Source organism: Vulpes vulpes, chromosome 5 (assembly GCF_048418805.1).
Source record: "Vulpes vulpes isolate BD-2025 chromosome 5, VulVul3, whole genome shotgun sequence".
NCBI lineage: Eukaryota > Metazoa > Chordata > Mammalia > Carnivora > Canidae > Vulpes > Vulpes vulpes.
The window spans coordinates 10547899-10562384 of record NC_132784.1 but is presented as its reverse complement, the minus strand read 5'-3'; the positions used below and the strand labels follow the sequence as shown (position 1 = coordinate 10562384).

The following is a 14486-nucleotide window of genomic DNA, read 5'->3' as shown; positions in this document are numbered from 1 at the left end:
AGTGAGCTTTTTGTTCTAATAATTCCTGATGGGTAAGCCGCAAGACCATAAGCCAGCAGCTGGGTGCCCTGCCGACTGTGTCAGGCCCAACGTTGTAAGTCACAGAGCTCTGAGGGGGTATGTTTTGAAGGCAGTCAGCATGCGGTTTCTTGTGCCCTCTATTCTAAACGAAGAAAAGGCCTAACAGTAGTCTTTAGTGTATCTTTTTATCTTCTCTGAATAAATGCTATATTTTTCTCAACAAAAGAAGAAATCAGCCTGCAGGAGGCTTTTCATCTCCCTTCACATCACAGCTCAGTTGCTTCCTTTCCCTTGAGTGTGACTTCCTTCCTGATGCCAGATGCCCCTGTGTTCTGTGGTCTCAGCCAGGGGCCCTGCCCTGACTCAGAGGAGCCACCCCTGAATTTTGCTTCTTACCCCATCTTATTCCACATTATCTGCAACTCCAGTGAGTTGTAATGGCTGTTTTCTCTAGTATTTATTATTTATATGAATACTTTAACTTTTTAGTGAAGTTAATGTTTAACTCTTAAAAGCTATTTTATGTTGTATGAAACCACTTATATGAGGTACTTGGAGTTGTCAAATTCAAATATAGAAAATAGAAGAGATGGCAATTGCCAGGGACTGGGGAGTGGGGCAAGGGGCAGTTAGTGTTTACTGGGGACAGAGTTTCAGTTTTGTGTGATGAAAAGAGCTCTGGAGAAGGACGGAAGTGATAGTTGTACAACAATGCAAATGTGCTAAACTGTATACCTAAAAATAGTTAAAATGGTAAACTTTAGGTTATGTATGTTTTACCATATTTTTTAAAAGATTTTATTTGTTTATTCATGAGAGTCAGAGAGAGAGGCAGAGGGAGAAGCAGGCTCCCTGCTGAGCTGGAGCCCAATGCAGGACTTGATCCCAGGATCAAGTCCTGAGGTAAAGGCAGGTGCTTAACCGACTGAGCCACCCAGGTGCCCTGTTTTATCATATTTTGTTAAAGTGTGTGTGTGTGTGTGTTTTTTAAAGTATGAATAAGGCATAGATTATCTCTGCAAAAAGTGGATAACACGTCATGGCCACCTCTAACTTTTTCTGAAGTCAGTTCTATTACAGCCCCTAGAGAAATGCCTTAGCTTCTTTTACCAAAAATGCAGAAGTGACCTCATTTAATTCTGGTTGCTCCTTAGGAGCAGTTTTCCTAAACTACAGAGGCGTGAGTAAAGGCAGGGAAGGGGGGGGGGTTACCAACAGGGAGGACTAAGTAAGTAGGTCAAGGAAAGAGTTGAACCAAAGGCAAGAAAAGAGCTCAAAGCCCAGGTCAGCAAGAGAAAGACATCAAACCTCCCTGATTCTTCACCTTCTTGCTCTTTGCCTCCCATATTGGTCTAGGCATAGGCTCAAATGAGGGTGATGTTCATTCTCCAGGTGTAAAAAACAATTAACTGCCTGCTACTTGAATATTTCTTTATGTTTGTCTTTATTTGACTCTATCATTAACTATCATGGGCCCACTCTGCTTCTGGTTTGAGGCTCCAATCCCGGTGAGATTAATTGTGTCTTTGAAAATAAGATAAGCAGCACATGAAAGTTCATAAGAACATAAATTATCTTCGATAAAAGGGCATACTTTGAAATTTGAAACATAATTTACCCTCAGCTCTTTATATCTTTTCAAATCGTTGCCTATTTGGGAGGGTGGGGGGAGGAGTCTGGCTCATCAGACAACTAATCACTTTATCTGATTTCTTTCTGGTTTGGATTGCATTCTGGGTACAACAATTGACATCTAAAACTTCAAGGAAAATAACTAGCCAGTCCTCAAATTTCTTCCTTTGACTCTATGTTGCATAGCAGTGCTTGAGAGGAGGTTGTAACATTTGAGAAGAGGTCTTGGGATTTTCTAGGCTTTTCTTGCTGATGGGATAATTTAAGGAAACACCTTCTAAAAATCTCAATAAATAAAACAGAGGGCTCAGTTTCATAGAGAATGTCAATAGAGAAGAGGACTACAGTGCAAACAATGGTATGTCATTAGCTATTCCTTGATATTAGAGCCCACAGATAGGTAATGTAGCATAGCAATGAACAGCTCAGGTTCTGTGGTCCTTCGTTTAATTTACACTCATCTCTTATGAAGTGCGTGCCTTTGGACTAGCCTATAGGTCAGCTCATTTGTCCATAAAATGAGCGTAGTAATAGTACTTAGCAAGTTGTTAGGAGGGTTAATCAAAATACGAGCATAGTGATTGGTATGTATAAGGGCTAATACAAAAAAAAACAAACCTTAAAATTGCCAAATTAAGACCGTAATCAGAAATGAGGGTAATCATTCACTAAAGAAGAAACAAGAAAGAGGGAATGCCATTTGTGTCTATTTTCCATTGCTTTGTAATGAACCACCCTAGAAGTAGTGATTTATTTTTTAAGGTTTTATTTATTTATTTGACAGAGAGAGAGAACAAGCAGGGGAGCAGCGGGCAGAGGGAGAAGGAGAAGCAGGCTTCCCCCTGAGCAGGGAGCCTGATGTGGGGCTTGATCCCAGGCTTCTGGGATCATGGCCTGAGCTGAAGTCAGATGCCTAACTGACTAAGCCACCCAGGCACCCTGGAAGTAGTGGCTTAAAAGAACAACAATCACTTGCTTTGCTTGTGGGTATACAACGTGGGCGAGGCTCAGTGGAGAAGGTCATCACTCCATGTGGAGTCAGTTGGGGCTGCTCACCTGGGGGCTGAGAGTTCCACTTTGCAAGATGCTCCACTCACATGCTGGCTGTTATCTGGGTACTCAGCTGGGCTGAGGGCTGGGAGCCTTGGTTCTCTCCACAGGTGCTTGAACTTTCTTACAACATGGTCAGTATGTTGCAGAGTGAGTATCTCAAGAGCAGCTAGAGGTACCTGTTTCTTAGGCTTGGTCTCAGGAAAGCAGTACAGCATCACTTCCATGGCATTCTGGCAGTTAAGTAGTCATAGAGCCCAGATTTCAGGCAAGAAGGCCTAGGATCCCCCTGTCAATGGAAGGAGTTTGGAAAGAGTTTATAGAGTTGTTTTAAAGCAAGGAGTTTGGAAAGAGTTTATAGAGTTGTTTTAAAGCTGCCACAGTGTATGATCCCAAAGCTTGCCCAGATCTGATTTTTTCATGAGTCTCCTGTACATCTCCAAGGGAAGGAATGTGACATCAATACATCGTTACCACCCATGTCTTTTGATCTATTCAGGATCCTTCATCAATGAGTAGTTGACAAAGAAAAAGTCCTACAAAATTGGCAAGCAATAGTCAATGTTATAGTTTAAATTCTCCATACGTCTTTGTAGGGATGCCTTTCTTTATCTTGAGGATGTTAACCTCAGATTTTATACAGGCATCATAGCTAATGGTTAATTTATTGTGCCATCTGAGTCCAAAATCTTGTCATAAGTTAGCATTTGTCATGCTGTTGCCAGTTAACCTTCGTTCTTCAAAAAGAAGTTAAATCCTATGTATGGCAAGGTGCTTATTCCACTTTCTGCATACTGAGATTTTGGAATTAGGGAGGAAATTTTATTTTCTGTTGTCTACAAATTCACAAGATCATTCCTTCTCTCAAAAAAAGCCTTGATTACTTCCTCAACAAATACAATATTAAATTTTAGGGTAAATGATGAAAATAACATCAGACTAAGGTAAAAATGAATGTTATATAATTAACTGGAAATCAGTGTGATGTTTGGCCCTTTATTAGTACTTATTTAGAGAAGGAAGAAGGAAGAAATTTGAATTTATATTGTTATTTTGAAATATCCAATTTCCATAAGGAAAATGTATACTCTCCTCTTTTAACAGGCACACAACTTGTACGTAATTATGATGTAAGTCTAGTATTTAAACGGTTTGGGTTGAGAAGCATCAGGTTTGCTCATTCAGTGGAATCTGCAGCTCTTGATCTCAGGATTGCATGTTCAAGCCCCACATTGGGTGTAGAGATTTTAAAAATATTTAAAAAAATAAATGTGATGTAATGAGCAATGGGTGTTATATAAGACTAATGAATTACTGAACTCTATCTACCTCCTGAAACTAATAATACACTCTATATTAATTAATTGAGTTTAAATTTTAAAGATAGTAAAAAAATAAATGGTTTGGGTTGAATTTTATTCAAAATAGGGAATAATTCTTTTAAAGAACTTGGTATATTTTTACACATCATTTAAAAGTACTTTCTTTATATGTAGCCTTAGCATAACTGATAAAATGTTTAAATGATAAGGTAACGGGAATAAAAATTGTGGTTAACTTCAAAAGTACCTGCTTATATCTGCTTTGATATTTTAACTGGCTGCTTCCTCAAAGTTAGGAGAACTCAGGGTCCTGTTTGTGCCTGAGGAACCATAGGCATAAGATATGTGTATTTATTCATGTTTCTTCAATGTGGATCAGTTTAATGGTATTTAGGATGGGTATTTAGTTTAGAATTTCTTTTTTATAATATTATTTATTTATTTATTCATGAGAGACACAGGAGAGAGGCAGAGGCATAGGCAGAGGGAGAAGCAGGCTCCCTGTAGGCAACCTGATGTGGGACTGGATCCCAAGACCCCGGGATCACGCCCTGAGCCAAAGGCAGATGCTCAACCACTAAGCCACCCAGGCATTCCTAGTTTAGAATTTCTTTTTTTTTTTAATAAATTAATTTTTATTGGTGTTCAATTTACCAACATACAGAATAACACCCAGTGCTCATCCCGTCAAGTGTCTCCCTCAGTGCCCGTCACCCATTCCCCCCACCCCCCGCCCTCCTCCCCTTCCACCACCCTAGTTCGTTTCCCAGAGTTAGGAGTCTTTATGTTCTGTCTCCCTTCCTGATATTTCCCACACATTTCTTCTCCCTTCCTTTATATTCCCTTTCACTATTATATATATTCCCCAAATGAATGAGAACATACACTGTTTGTCCTTCTCCGATTGACTTACTGCACTCAGCATAATACCCTCCAGTTCCATCCACGTTGAAGCAAATGGTGTGTATTTGTCGTTTCTAATGGCTGAGGAATATTCCATTGTATACATAAACCACATCTTCTTTATCCATCATCTTTCGATGGACACCGAGGCTCATTCCACAGTTTGGCTATTGTGGACATTGCTGCTAGAAACATCGGGGTGCAGGTGTCCCGGCGTTTCATTGCATCTGAATCTTTGGGGTAAATCCCCAACAGTGCAATTGCTGGGTCATAGGGCAGGTCTATTTTTAACTCTTTGAGGAACCTCCACACAGTTTTCCAGAGTGGTTGCACCAGTTCACATTCCCACCAACAGTGTAAGAGGGTTCCCTTTTCTCCGCATCCTCTCCAACATTTGTGGTTTCCGGCCTTGTTAATTTTCCCCATTCTCACTGGTGTGAGGTGGTATCTCATTGTGGTTTTGATTTGTATTTCCGTGATGGCAAGTGATGCAGAGTATTTTCTCATGTGCATCTTGGCCATGTCCATGTCTTCCTCTGTGAGATTTCTCTTCATGTCTTTTGCCCATTTCATGATTGGATTGTTTGTTTCTTTGGTGTTGAGTTTAAGAAGTTCTTTATAGATTTTGGAAACTAGCCCTTTATCTGATATGTCATTTGCAAATATCTTCTCCCATTCAGTAGGTTGTCTTTTAGTTTTGTTGACTGTATCCTTTGCTGTGCAAAAGCTTCTTATCTTGATGAAGTCCCAATATTTCATTTTTGCTTTTGTTTCTTTTGCCTTTGTGGATGTATTTTGCAAGAAGTTACTGTGGCCAAGTTCAAAAAGGGTGTTGCCTGTGTTCTCCTCTAGTTTAGAATTTCTAAGTCCTCTTAGATTCTAACAGGATTCTGTTTTTTTCAAATATGAAAATTTTCTAATCAAACCATATATTTGTCAAAATTCCTTGTGACCCAAATTCATCTAGACTGTGCTAGATTTATGATTATGGTGATCATCTGTGCTTATTCGACTTCCATAATATGAGCTGCAGTAATGAAAGCAAATCTGTGTTATTTACATTGCCATGTCTCATTCTGAATCAGGTTACTTGGAATTCTGTGCCCTTAAGGAATTGTTTGTTTTTCCAGACTAGTTAATGCATCAGGAACTTGGCTTCATGTAATCATCACTAAACAAACACCTTGACACCTTTTCTATGGGAATTATCAGAGCTCAAATTAGTTTAAAATTGGGGATATATAAAAAGCCCAGTAGTCTTTTTTTTGTTTTAGTTCAGGAAAATGCAAATATGCAGCTCTTAGCAAAAACATTCTTGAGTAGCTGGCTTTACCTCCATGGGCAGCTCTGAGTAGATCACTGGGGTTTACCAACCCAAGCACTATCTGGCTCTGGTGGCTATGAGAGTTACTGGCCTGATCTTCAGAGATCATGTCTGAGCAGTTTAGACTTCACATTGACCACTGCCCAAGACTCACTTCTTGGTGGGCATGTGTAACTTGTACTGTTAGTTTTATCTCCCCAGTGCTGTGGCATAGCTGATGTTCAGTGGGGCCTGAGAGTCTATTAGGGTAAATTGGCTTGAAAATGTAATGACCTTCATTCATTAATTCTGTGTTTCAGAATTAGGAAGCATCTCAGAGAGTTAAAATGGACTAGGTACTTCTAGAGAGCCTGACTGAGCCCAGGATTTATGAGCTTGGTTAAAAAGCCTATGGAGGGCTCATCTCACTGTTGGCTGAAGAGATTACTCTATATAATGACCCTTATCTTGAATTTATATCACTGGATATAATTGACAAAATTAATATCTAAAATTTACAAATTAATAAGAGAACAGAACAAGTTCATAGAAAAATAGGTAAAGGATCTGTACAGGTAATTCATAAAGGAGAGAACCCAAATGGATCCATATGAATAGAAGTTCAACCTGAGAAAAATGAAGATGAAAATAAAATGAGATACCATTTTACCCTCATTGGGTCAGTAGAAGTTAAAATGTCTGAAAATCCTGTGTTGGTTAGCAACAAGCACTCTCGTAGGCTGCTAATAGACGTATACATTGGTAAAAGGGCTTTGGAGAGCATTTGGGCCATATCTAGTAAAACTGATCATTTTACTTTACTAATACCCAGCAATTCCATTTCTCGGGTACACCTAGGGTAGCTCTGGTACAGAGCCATAAGGAGTCACACACAAGAATGGCCATTGCAATAGTGGAAAAGTCCAATCTAAATGCCCTTCAGCAAGAGTAGGTAAGTAAGAATGATATAGTCATGGAATAGAATACTCTTCACTAGTAAAATGAATGAACAATACTTCATGTGTCGTAGATAAAAATTGATTATTGTGGATAAATATCAGAAAGATAGCATTAAGCAGCATTAGCAAGTTTTAGAGCGATATTGTTGAAAACAAATAATACAATATTATGTATTTTGTGAGTACCTACATATGTTGTGGTATTATAAAATGCATGGGCATGATGGACAGTAGAGACATCCTTTCCCCTACCCTTGGGGAAGGATGAAGTAGAAGATGGGGAGAGGTGTACAGGGAGTTTCAAGTGTTCTGTAATGTTTTATTTCTTTAAAAATAAAACACTGGGGGCACCTGGGTGGCTCAATTGGTTAAGCCTCTGCCTTAGGCTTAGGTCATGATCTCAGGGTTCTGAGATCAAGCCCCATGTCCAGCTCCCTGCTTAGCAGAGAGTCTGCTTCTCCTTCTCCCTCTACCCCTCCCCTCTGCTTATTCTCTTTCTCTCTTTTTCTCTCTTTCTCAAATAAAAAAAAAAAAGAAAACACCTTAAAAATAAAACACTGATTTGCTCAAAGCAGAAGATTCAAGAGCTTGGCAGTGGGTAAAGGGATCTCTATTACATTATTCTCTATATTTTTCTTTACATTTGGAATAGTCCAGAAATTTTTTAAAGATAATGAATTTAAAGCCAAATAAAAATGTTCTTGGCATAATTTTTAAAACCACATCTAAACTATACCGTATCCCCAGAATTGCTACTGAAAAAGAGTTATTTTACTTTGCTCCAACAAATATTCGTTGAGTACTTGGCCTGTCAGGACTCTGGAATTTTGTTGAGGTTATGCTGGAGAAGCAAGTAGGCTCAGCTCTGTCTTCATAGGACTTAGACTCTCCTAGTAGACAGGTAGGTAAGGAAGTGTGTCCTGATAGGAGAAGTTTCCAGGTAGACTAGGTCGGGATGGGCACCACCCAGAAGGCAGCATGCTAACTGGCCTGGCAGCTCTGCTGAACCTAATCACGGTCACGTTCTTCCACATGGACTGGAAAATGAGAGGGAGAAGGGCATTTGGCAGGAAGGCTTTCATCAAAATGTTAAGAGGTAGGGACCAACCATGTGGCAGGAGGACAAGATGGACTGCAGGGGCACAGGAGTTATGAGGTAGATAAGGGAGGAGGCAGAAGGAAAGGCAGGGATGGAGGGCAGGGCTGAGTCTGTTAGGGGAGGAGTTCAGTGTCCAGCTGCTGAAAGGAGTTCTGGTCACCTGTCCCAGCTCTGCGTCTGTGGGATGCCAAGTGACAGCTAGAGAACTCAGCTTCTCCATACCTCACTCATCCTGCAAACTCTGGCCCCCTAGATAGAAGGAGAAGACATGAGGAGAAGCTCAGGGCTCTCTGAGAAATGCCACAGCCATAGCAACTCCTACAGTGCCATAAGGGACAACTTCAAGCACACTTGGAAGTCGGACTTGTCTTGGGAGAGGGAGCTGTCTAGGTCCTCTACTGCTTGTTGGCCTTCCTATCAAACAAGGAGTCTCTGGTACATTGCAGTCAAATACAACTGGAAGTGTGGTTTCTTTAACACGGTCTAGGTCCAAGCTCTGCAAAGGCCAGGGGCTTCTCAGGCTTCTTTGCGTAAAGCCTGCTCATTCAGCATTCCCTAGGTTTCCTGGGGCCCATTGTGTGGCAGAGAAGCCCTTTCCCTGTCACTCACAGTGTCCACAGGATAAACCTGACAGTACTCGAGAGGCAGTGTGGACAGAAGTCCTTGGAGTGTTAGAAACTGGGCACAGTTGACCTGCCTTGAATCCCAGTTCTGCCACTAACTAGCCGAGTCACCTTGGGCACAACACTTACCCTCTTTTGTGCTTCATTTGCCTTGTCTGTAAGCGGGGATGATCATGGGATCAGAAGAGTTAATATCTAGGACACGTGTGTGATAGGTGGCACCCAGGAATTATTATACCTGCGTTGACTGTAATCCCTGTCGTGGTTGTTTTTATGTAGCTTGAGTCTCTATTACTTGATATCAAAAGAACTAGTTATAAAGAAATTTTTTCCTTTTTTTTTTTTTTTTTTTTTGCAGCAAAAAATATGTTCTCCCTTTGCAGTGCAGCTGCCCTGTAGACTTCGAGTTTCATATCACTTTGGTTCAGTCTCATGAAGCCTTCACTATTGACCCAGTATCAGGTAAGGGCAGTCAAGATTTCAAGTTTCCAATTTCCTTAGAATTCTCAGATCAAAGAGGATTTGGAGAGTAGGCCTCAAGTTATAAAAGAGAGTAAACTACATTTCAATATGATATTTTCACATGTGTAACAATAACAAATTTGATGTATCTGACATATTGTAAATTGGGATTGGACACTTGAGAGTGAGGACACTTTGAGATCATTTGTATGCAGATAATTTATAATAGTGTCCAGATAAATTTCTTCCAAGACCAAAACTTGCAATCTGAAGTTAACCATTCCTATTCTAATTTTGGCTCTTGGTGTATCCTTGGTGTATCCATTTTATTCAATTTCAAATAAAATGGGAATATTATCTCTAACTAAACTTTCAATATTATTGAAGCTGTCATGAATTTACTGCATGCATGGTATGGACAGTCTGTCTTTGCCTGCCCCAAAAGACATAACTGCTCAGAACTTTTGAAAGCAAAATCTCCATCTGAAGTGATTTCTGCTTCCCAGTATCTGTCTCTTGATGTTTGGGTTTGGGCTTGAAATATCTGTCCACAGTGTTCTATTATGAACACAAAAATAGTTTTGTTTTTGAATGTTGGGTAGGTAGCCATTAATATCCTGATTCCAAGTACATATATGAGTGTTCAAAGCAGAAATTTTGAATTACTTTTAAATTATGAGATGTATGTAGATTATTTCTTAGAGAACCAGGAACCATTCTGAGATTTTTGAAATACAATATAACTTACTATTTATATTGTAAAAACAAGACTCAATTCTCTTTCCAAAGAGAAGCTCTATTATTTCTAGGCTTTAAAAAGAGAGAATAAGTAGTTACCAGAATTATACTAAACAAGATTATATTTCTGCTTTTAATTATAGTTGGTGTTTTCACTGTCTTTTAGTAGAATCATAATAGTGGCCCTTACTTAGTGACTATTATGTGCCAGGTACTATTCCAAGTGACAGATATAGATACATTTTATATAAGTACATGTATATTTAATCCATACCAAAATTATGTAAGATTGGTATAATTATTCTTTCCATTTTATAGACCTAGAAATGAGGCACCAAGAGATTAAATGACTTGTCCAGGGACACTCAGCAGTTAAGTGGCAGGGGTAGGATTTGAAACTGGACATTCTGGTTCCAAAGTTTGTGTACTGCCTCATAAAATAAAATTGAATTTTTACCTTAACTCTGAAGATCTTGTAAGAATTTGACCTAGGAGGTAAGTTGGTAAAGTGAGCTACCTCCTGTGATCTTAGTCTAGACTCGACTTAAGAGATGATTGGCAAGACAGAAGAGACTCCTGGCCCACTCTAGGCCATCAGACTACCCTAGCCCCCTGGGACTGTCCCTGAAAGACACACACTAAGCATATCCAGATAAACCCTGGTAAAAGAGTATCAGGTCACTGTAGGAACGTGGAGAAGAGAAAGGTACTGGAGGCAGGCCAGATGTGTCAGTAAGAAGAATCCCTATGGTGTAGAAAGGAAAAGCCTTGGGCCCAGCAGCTCCTGGTGCATCATTAAAGATGCCCAAATATGGAATTGGTGTTTTATTCAGTAGCTAGTTCACCATCAGTGAAGACTGGTGGGTGTTGCAGAGGAGAGTCAGCAGATGGGGCTTAGAGTTGGACACTGCCCCAAGATGCTGAACACTTAAGACAGTGATGAAGCCAAAAAACCCATCCCCGGTGATTTATGAGTCTGGTTTTCTGTACCAGTAACAAGCATCTCCCCCTCCCCCAGTGATCCTGATGGGGACATTCCTTAGAGTGGTGTTTGGCAATCACTGGACTAGGTTCATCTAAACGATCCTGCCCCACTTGATGGTCTATAATTCTGTTAAGCTCCATAGGCAGAAGGGAACCTCCTGTTGTTTGGGAAGGTCAGCACAGCTGCAGTGTGCAGGGGTGACTGAAGTGAATACAGGCAAGAGACCAGGAAACCAGTGTGTTGGGAATGAAATCACATAGGCTTTGAGAGCCTGAACTGAGCTGGTGTCAATGACAAGGAAAAGGCAGGGAGATTTTGAAACCAAGCTAGAGATTCTTATGGCCAAGCTGTACTTCTACAAAGAACTATGTCCCAGGATACAGAGTATTAATCTACTAAAAGCGCTTGAAACACAGCCAATTCAAAATCTGAAGACTGGGGATCCCTGGGTGGCTCAGTGGTTGAGCGCCTGCCTTCAGCCCAGGGCCTGATTCTGGAGTACCAAGATCGATTCCCACATCAGGCTCCCTGCATGGAGCCTGCTTCTCGCTCTGCCTGTGTCTCTGCCTCTCTCTCTCTCTCTCTGTGTCTCTCATTAATAAATAAATAAAATCTTTAAAAAAAAAAACAAAATCTGAAGACTGCATACACAGTAAACAAATACAGTGCTGAACATAGATGGATGACAACTATACACGAAACACTTCAAAATTATACAGGCGTTTCTCTGAGCCCTCAGATTATAAATTGCACAGCCACATGATTCAGACAAATGGGTGATCCATGAGCACTTTGATCCATCTGATAGGCTTTCTGGCTGTTCCCAGTGATTTGTTTGTTGCATGTCTTTTAAATTCCTCCTTTAAGTGAAATTAAATTGAATATACCAGTTTGGAGACAGGAGAGAGGTGTGAGCTAGAGGCATAAATTTCAGTGTCACCTAGGTACTGATGGAATGTTCAGCTGTGGGATAGAGATGAGGTTGCCCAAGGAGTGGGTTTAGCTAGAGAAGAGGAGTGGATGGAGAACCAAGCCCTGGACACACTGGCCCTCAGAGGACACCAAGGAGAAGTGGGTCTGGGACAGAGACCAGGAGGGAAATCAGAAGAGTGTGATGCAAGTGAAGGCATGAGTGAGGGAGAGAGGGAAGGAGGAAGACAGTAAGTGAGCAAGCGAGTGAATGAATGAACGAACAAATGAGAACAAGCCAGGGCTCTTTAACAATGGAGACCCCATCTTTATGATATTAAATGTTCTGCATCATGTGGATGGCATTGCTGATGTGGCTTTACAAGCTGGTCTAAGCTGGAACCTTCAGCCCTCTCAGGAGTCATTTTATGAGGCTTAGTGCATTCCTTGGTCCACTGGTCTCTCAGGCACTTTCTTGCTTTGGTTTCCTTTTGTTGAGGTCTCTATATACACCTGTTATACATCTTTGAGGCTATGGGAATTTTTTTTTTTGAGGCTATGGGATTTACAATGACTTTTACCCACCTGCAGTAAAAAGCTCTGACTGCAAGGACAGTGAATGCAGTTCGGCTGGTATGTGGCCCAGGCAGATTCTGGGCTTTTGCGACTTGCCAGGCATCTGACTTGACTCATAGATTTTATACAGTTGGACAGCCATGGATCATTTTTTGGCCAGTAAGTCCTTATTGCCCCCATTTTACACATTGGGCCCTGATAGACAAAGCACCATGGGCAGATTTTACCCAGTTAGGATGTATAAATATACATACTCTTGGGCATATTTTCATAACTGATTGTCTACACCCCATGGAGACATCTGTGGTCCATGGGGTCATAAAGCAACATCTTCTCTAGGAACGAGAAACATCATTTATCCATGCCTCCCAGGCATTTTGTGCTCAGGCTTGCCAAATGAAAAAATTTGAATTAAGCTAATTCCATTTACAAGCTGTGAATCTGACATAGTACCCCCCGACTTTAACTCAACTGGCCATTTGCCCACTGGGCATCCTTAAGATGCATGAGTGCACTATAGCTGTCAGAAGCTGGATCTGCTGATGGTGCCAAGATCTTCTTGATTGGGGACAAGAGGTACAGGATTTTGTGACCTTCTTTATATTGCTGACAAGAAATCACATACAATTAAAACATCAAGAACACTCTGTTGATCATTTTGGAAGAGCCAGCACTACATGACTTTGGCCAAGATCTTATTAGTGTTGGAGAACAGCCAAATGCCACACAAAATTGTTGGACTTGTTTACTTTGGACCACTTTGAGATCCTGGACATTTGCTTGGTGTCACATACACCAGGAGGAATGCATACAATTCATATAAATAGCAAATTGTAGCATAAAATGGCTAGTTAAGCAAGAGTCCCTGAGGACGTTTGCATGGAGTTCTTATAGAAAGTTTTAATACTTTTGTTATCTTTTTTCTCGTTACCAAGGAATACATCAGCCCTCATAAGTAATTTTATATTTTGCATTTTCTTATGAAATGCACATTTATGACAATTTTATATTGATTTGGGCATAATCCCAGTATCTCTTCCCCTTCTTTGGACCTACACTACTTTTTGTTTGTAAGTGTTACCTATAGGCCCAGCAGACAGCACATCTTGACAAAGAACAGCTTCCCTTCCCCTGGGATGAGCACTAGAATGCCATAAACACTGCAGCTGACCTGTCAAAGTCCAAGGCACCTCTGTATACCTACTCTTGCGGGGGGATCATAAAGACTTGACTCCTAGTCCAATCATGTGATCCCAGTCGGATTCATTCATACTCCTGCAATACCTTCCAAGGTGCTCCTCATACCCCAGCATTTACTGGTTTCAAAAGGAAGTGAGTGTTGGGCAGCTCTGGTGGCTCAGTGGTTTAGCGCAGGCTTCAGCCCAGCGCCTGATCCTGGGGATCCAGGATCGAGTTCCACGTCGGGCTCCCTGCAGGTGGAGCCTGCTTCTCCCTCTGCCTGTGTCTCTGCCTCTCTCCCTGTGTCTCTCATAAATAAATAAATGCAATGTTTAAAAAAAAAGGAAGTGAGTGTTAACTCATTTCTTTTTTGCCTTTTTTTCTCCCAAGGGCCCTCTTCCCCATCCCTCCCCCATCCCCAGACTGAGGTATTCTATCATATAATAAGCCTCACCAGCAGGGTCCAGAAGCCTTTGGGAATCTATGAGCAAACCCATAATATGAAGAGGGAAGGTTGCCCCTGCTTTTCTACCCACCTCACGATGCACCTGTGTTGTATAAGTGCAGGGGACAGACCAGGATTGTTGAGACGATGGTACAGTCTTTGGATCTTCAGCACACAGAAGAAGCCCCCATAAAATGTTTCTTGTTGGTGGCTAGTACCATCATGGATAGCTCCATCCCAGAAAAGAATACTGATCATATGGCTACATAGAGAAATGGAG

At 40.9% G+C, this 14486-nt stretch overlaps 1 protein-coding gene across 6 annotated transcripts in view; it reads left to right on the top strand.

Annotated features, from left to right (window-relative positions):
* CFAP221 (cilia and flagella associated protein 221) overlaps window positions 1-14486 on the top strand; it is a 102049-nt gene that overhangs the window by 23814 nt on the left and 63749 nt on the right. For all 6 annotated transcript variants that reach the window (XM_072757558.1, XM_072757560.1, XM_072757556.1 and 3 more), the window contains exon 7: window positions 9271-9374. In XM_072757558.1, the coding sequence (XP_072613659.1) occupies window positions 9271-9374 (104 nt within the window). The remainder of the gene's footprint in view (window positions 1-9270; window positions 9375-14486) is intronic.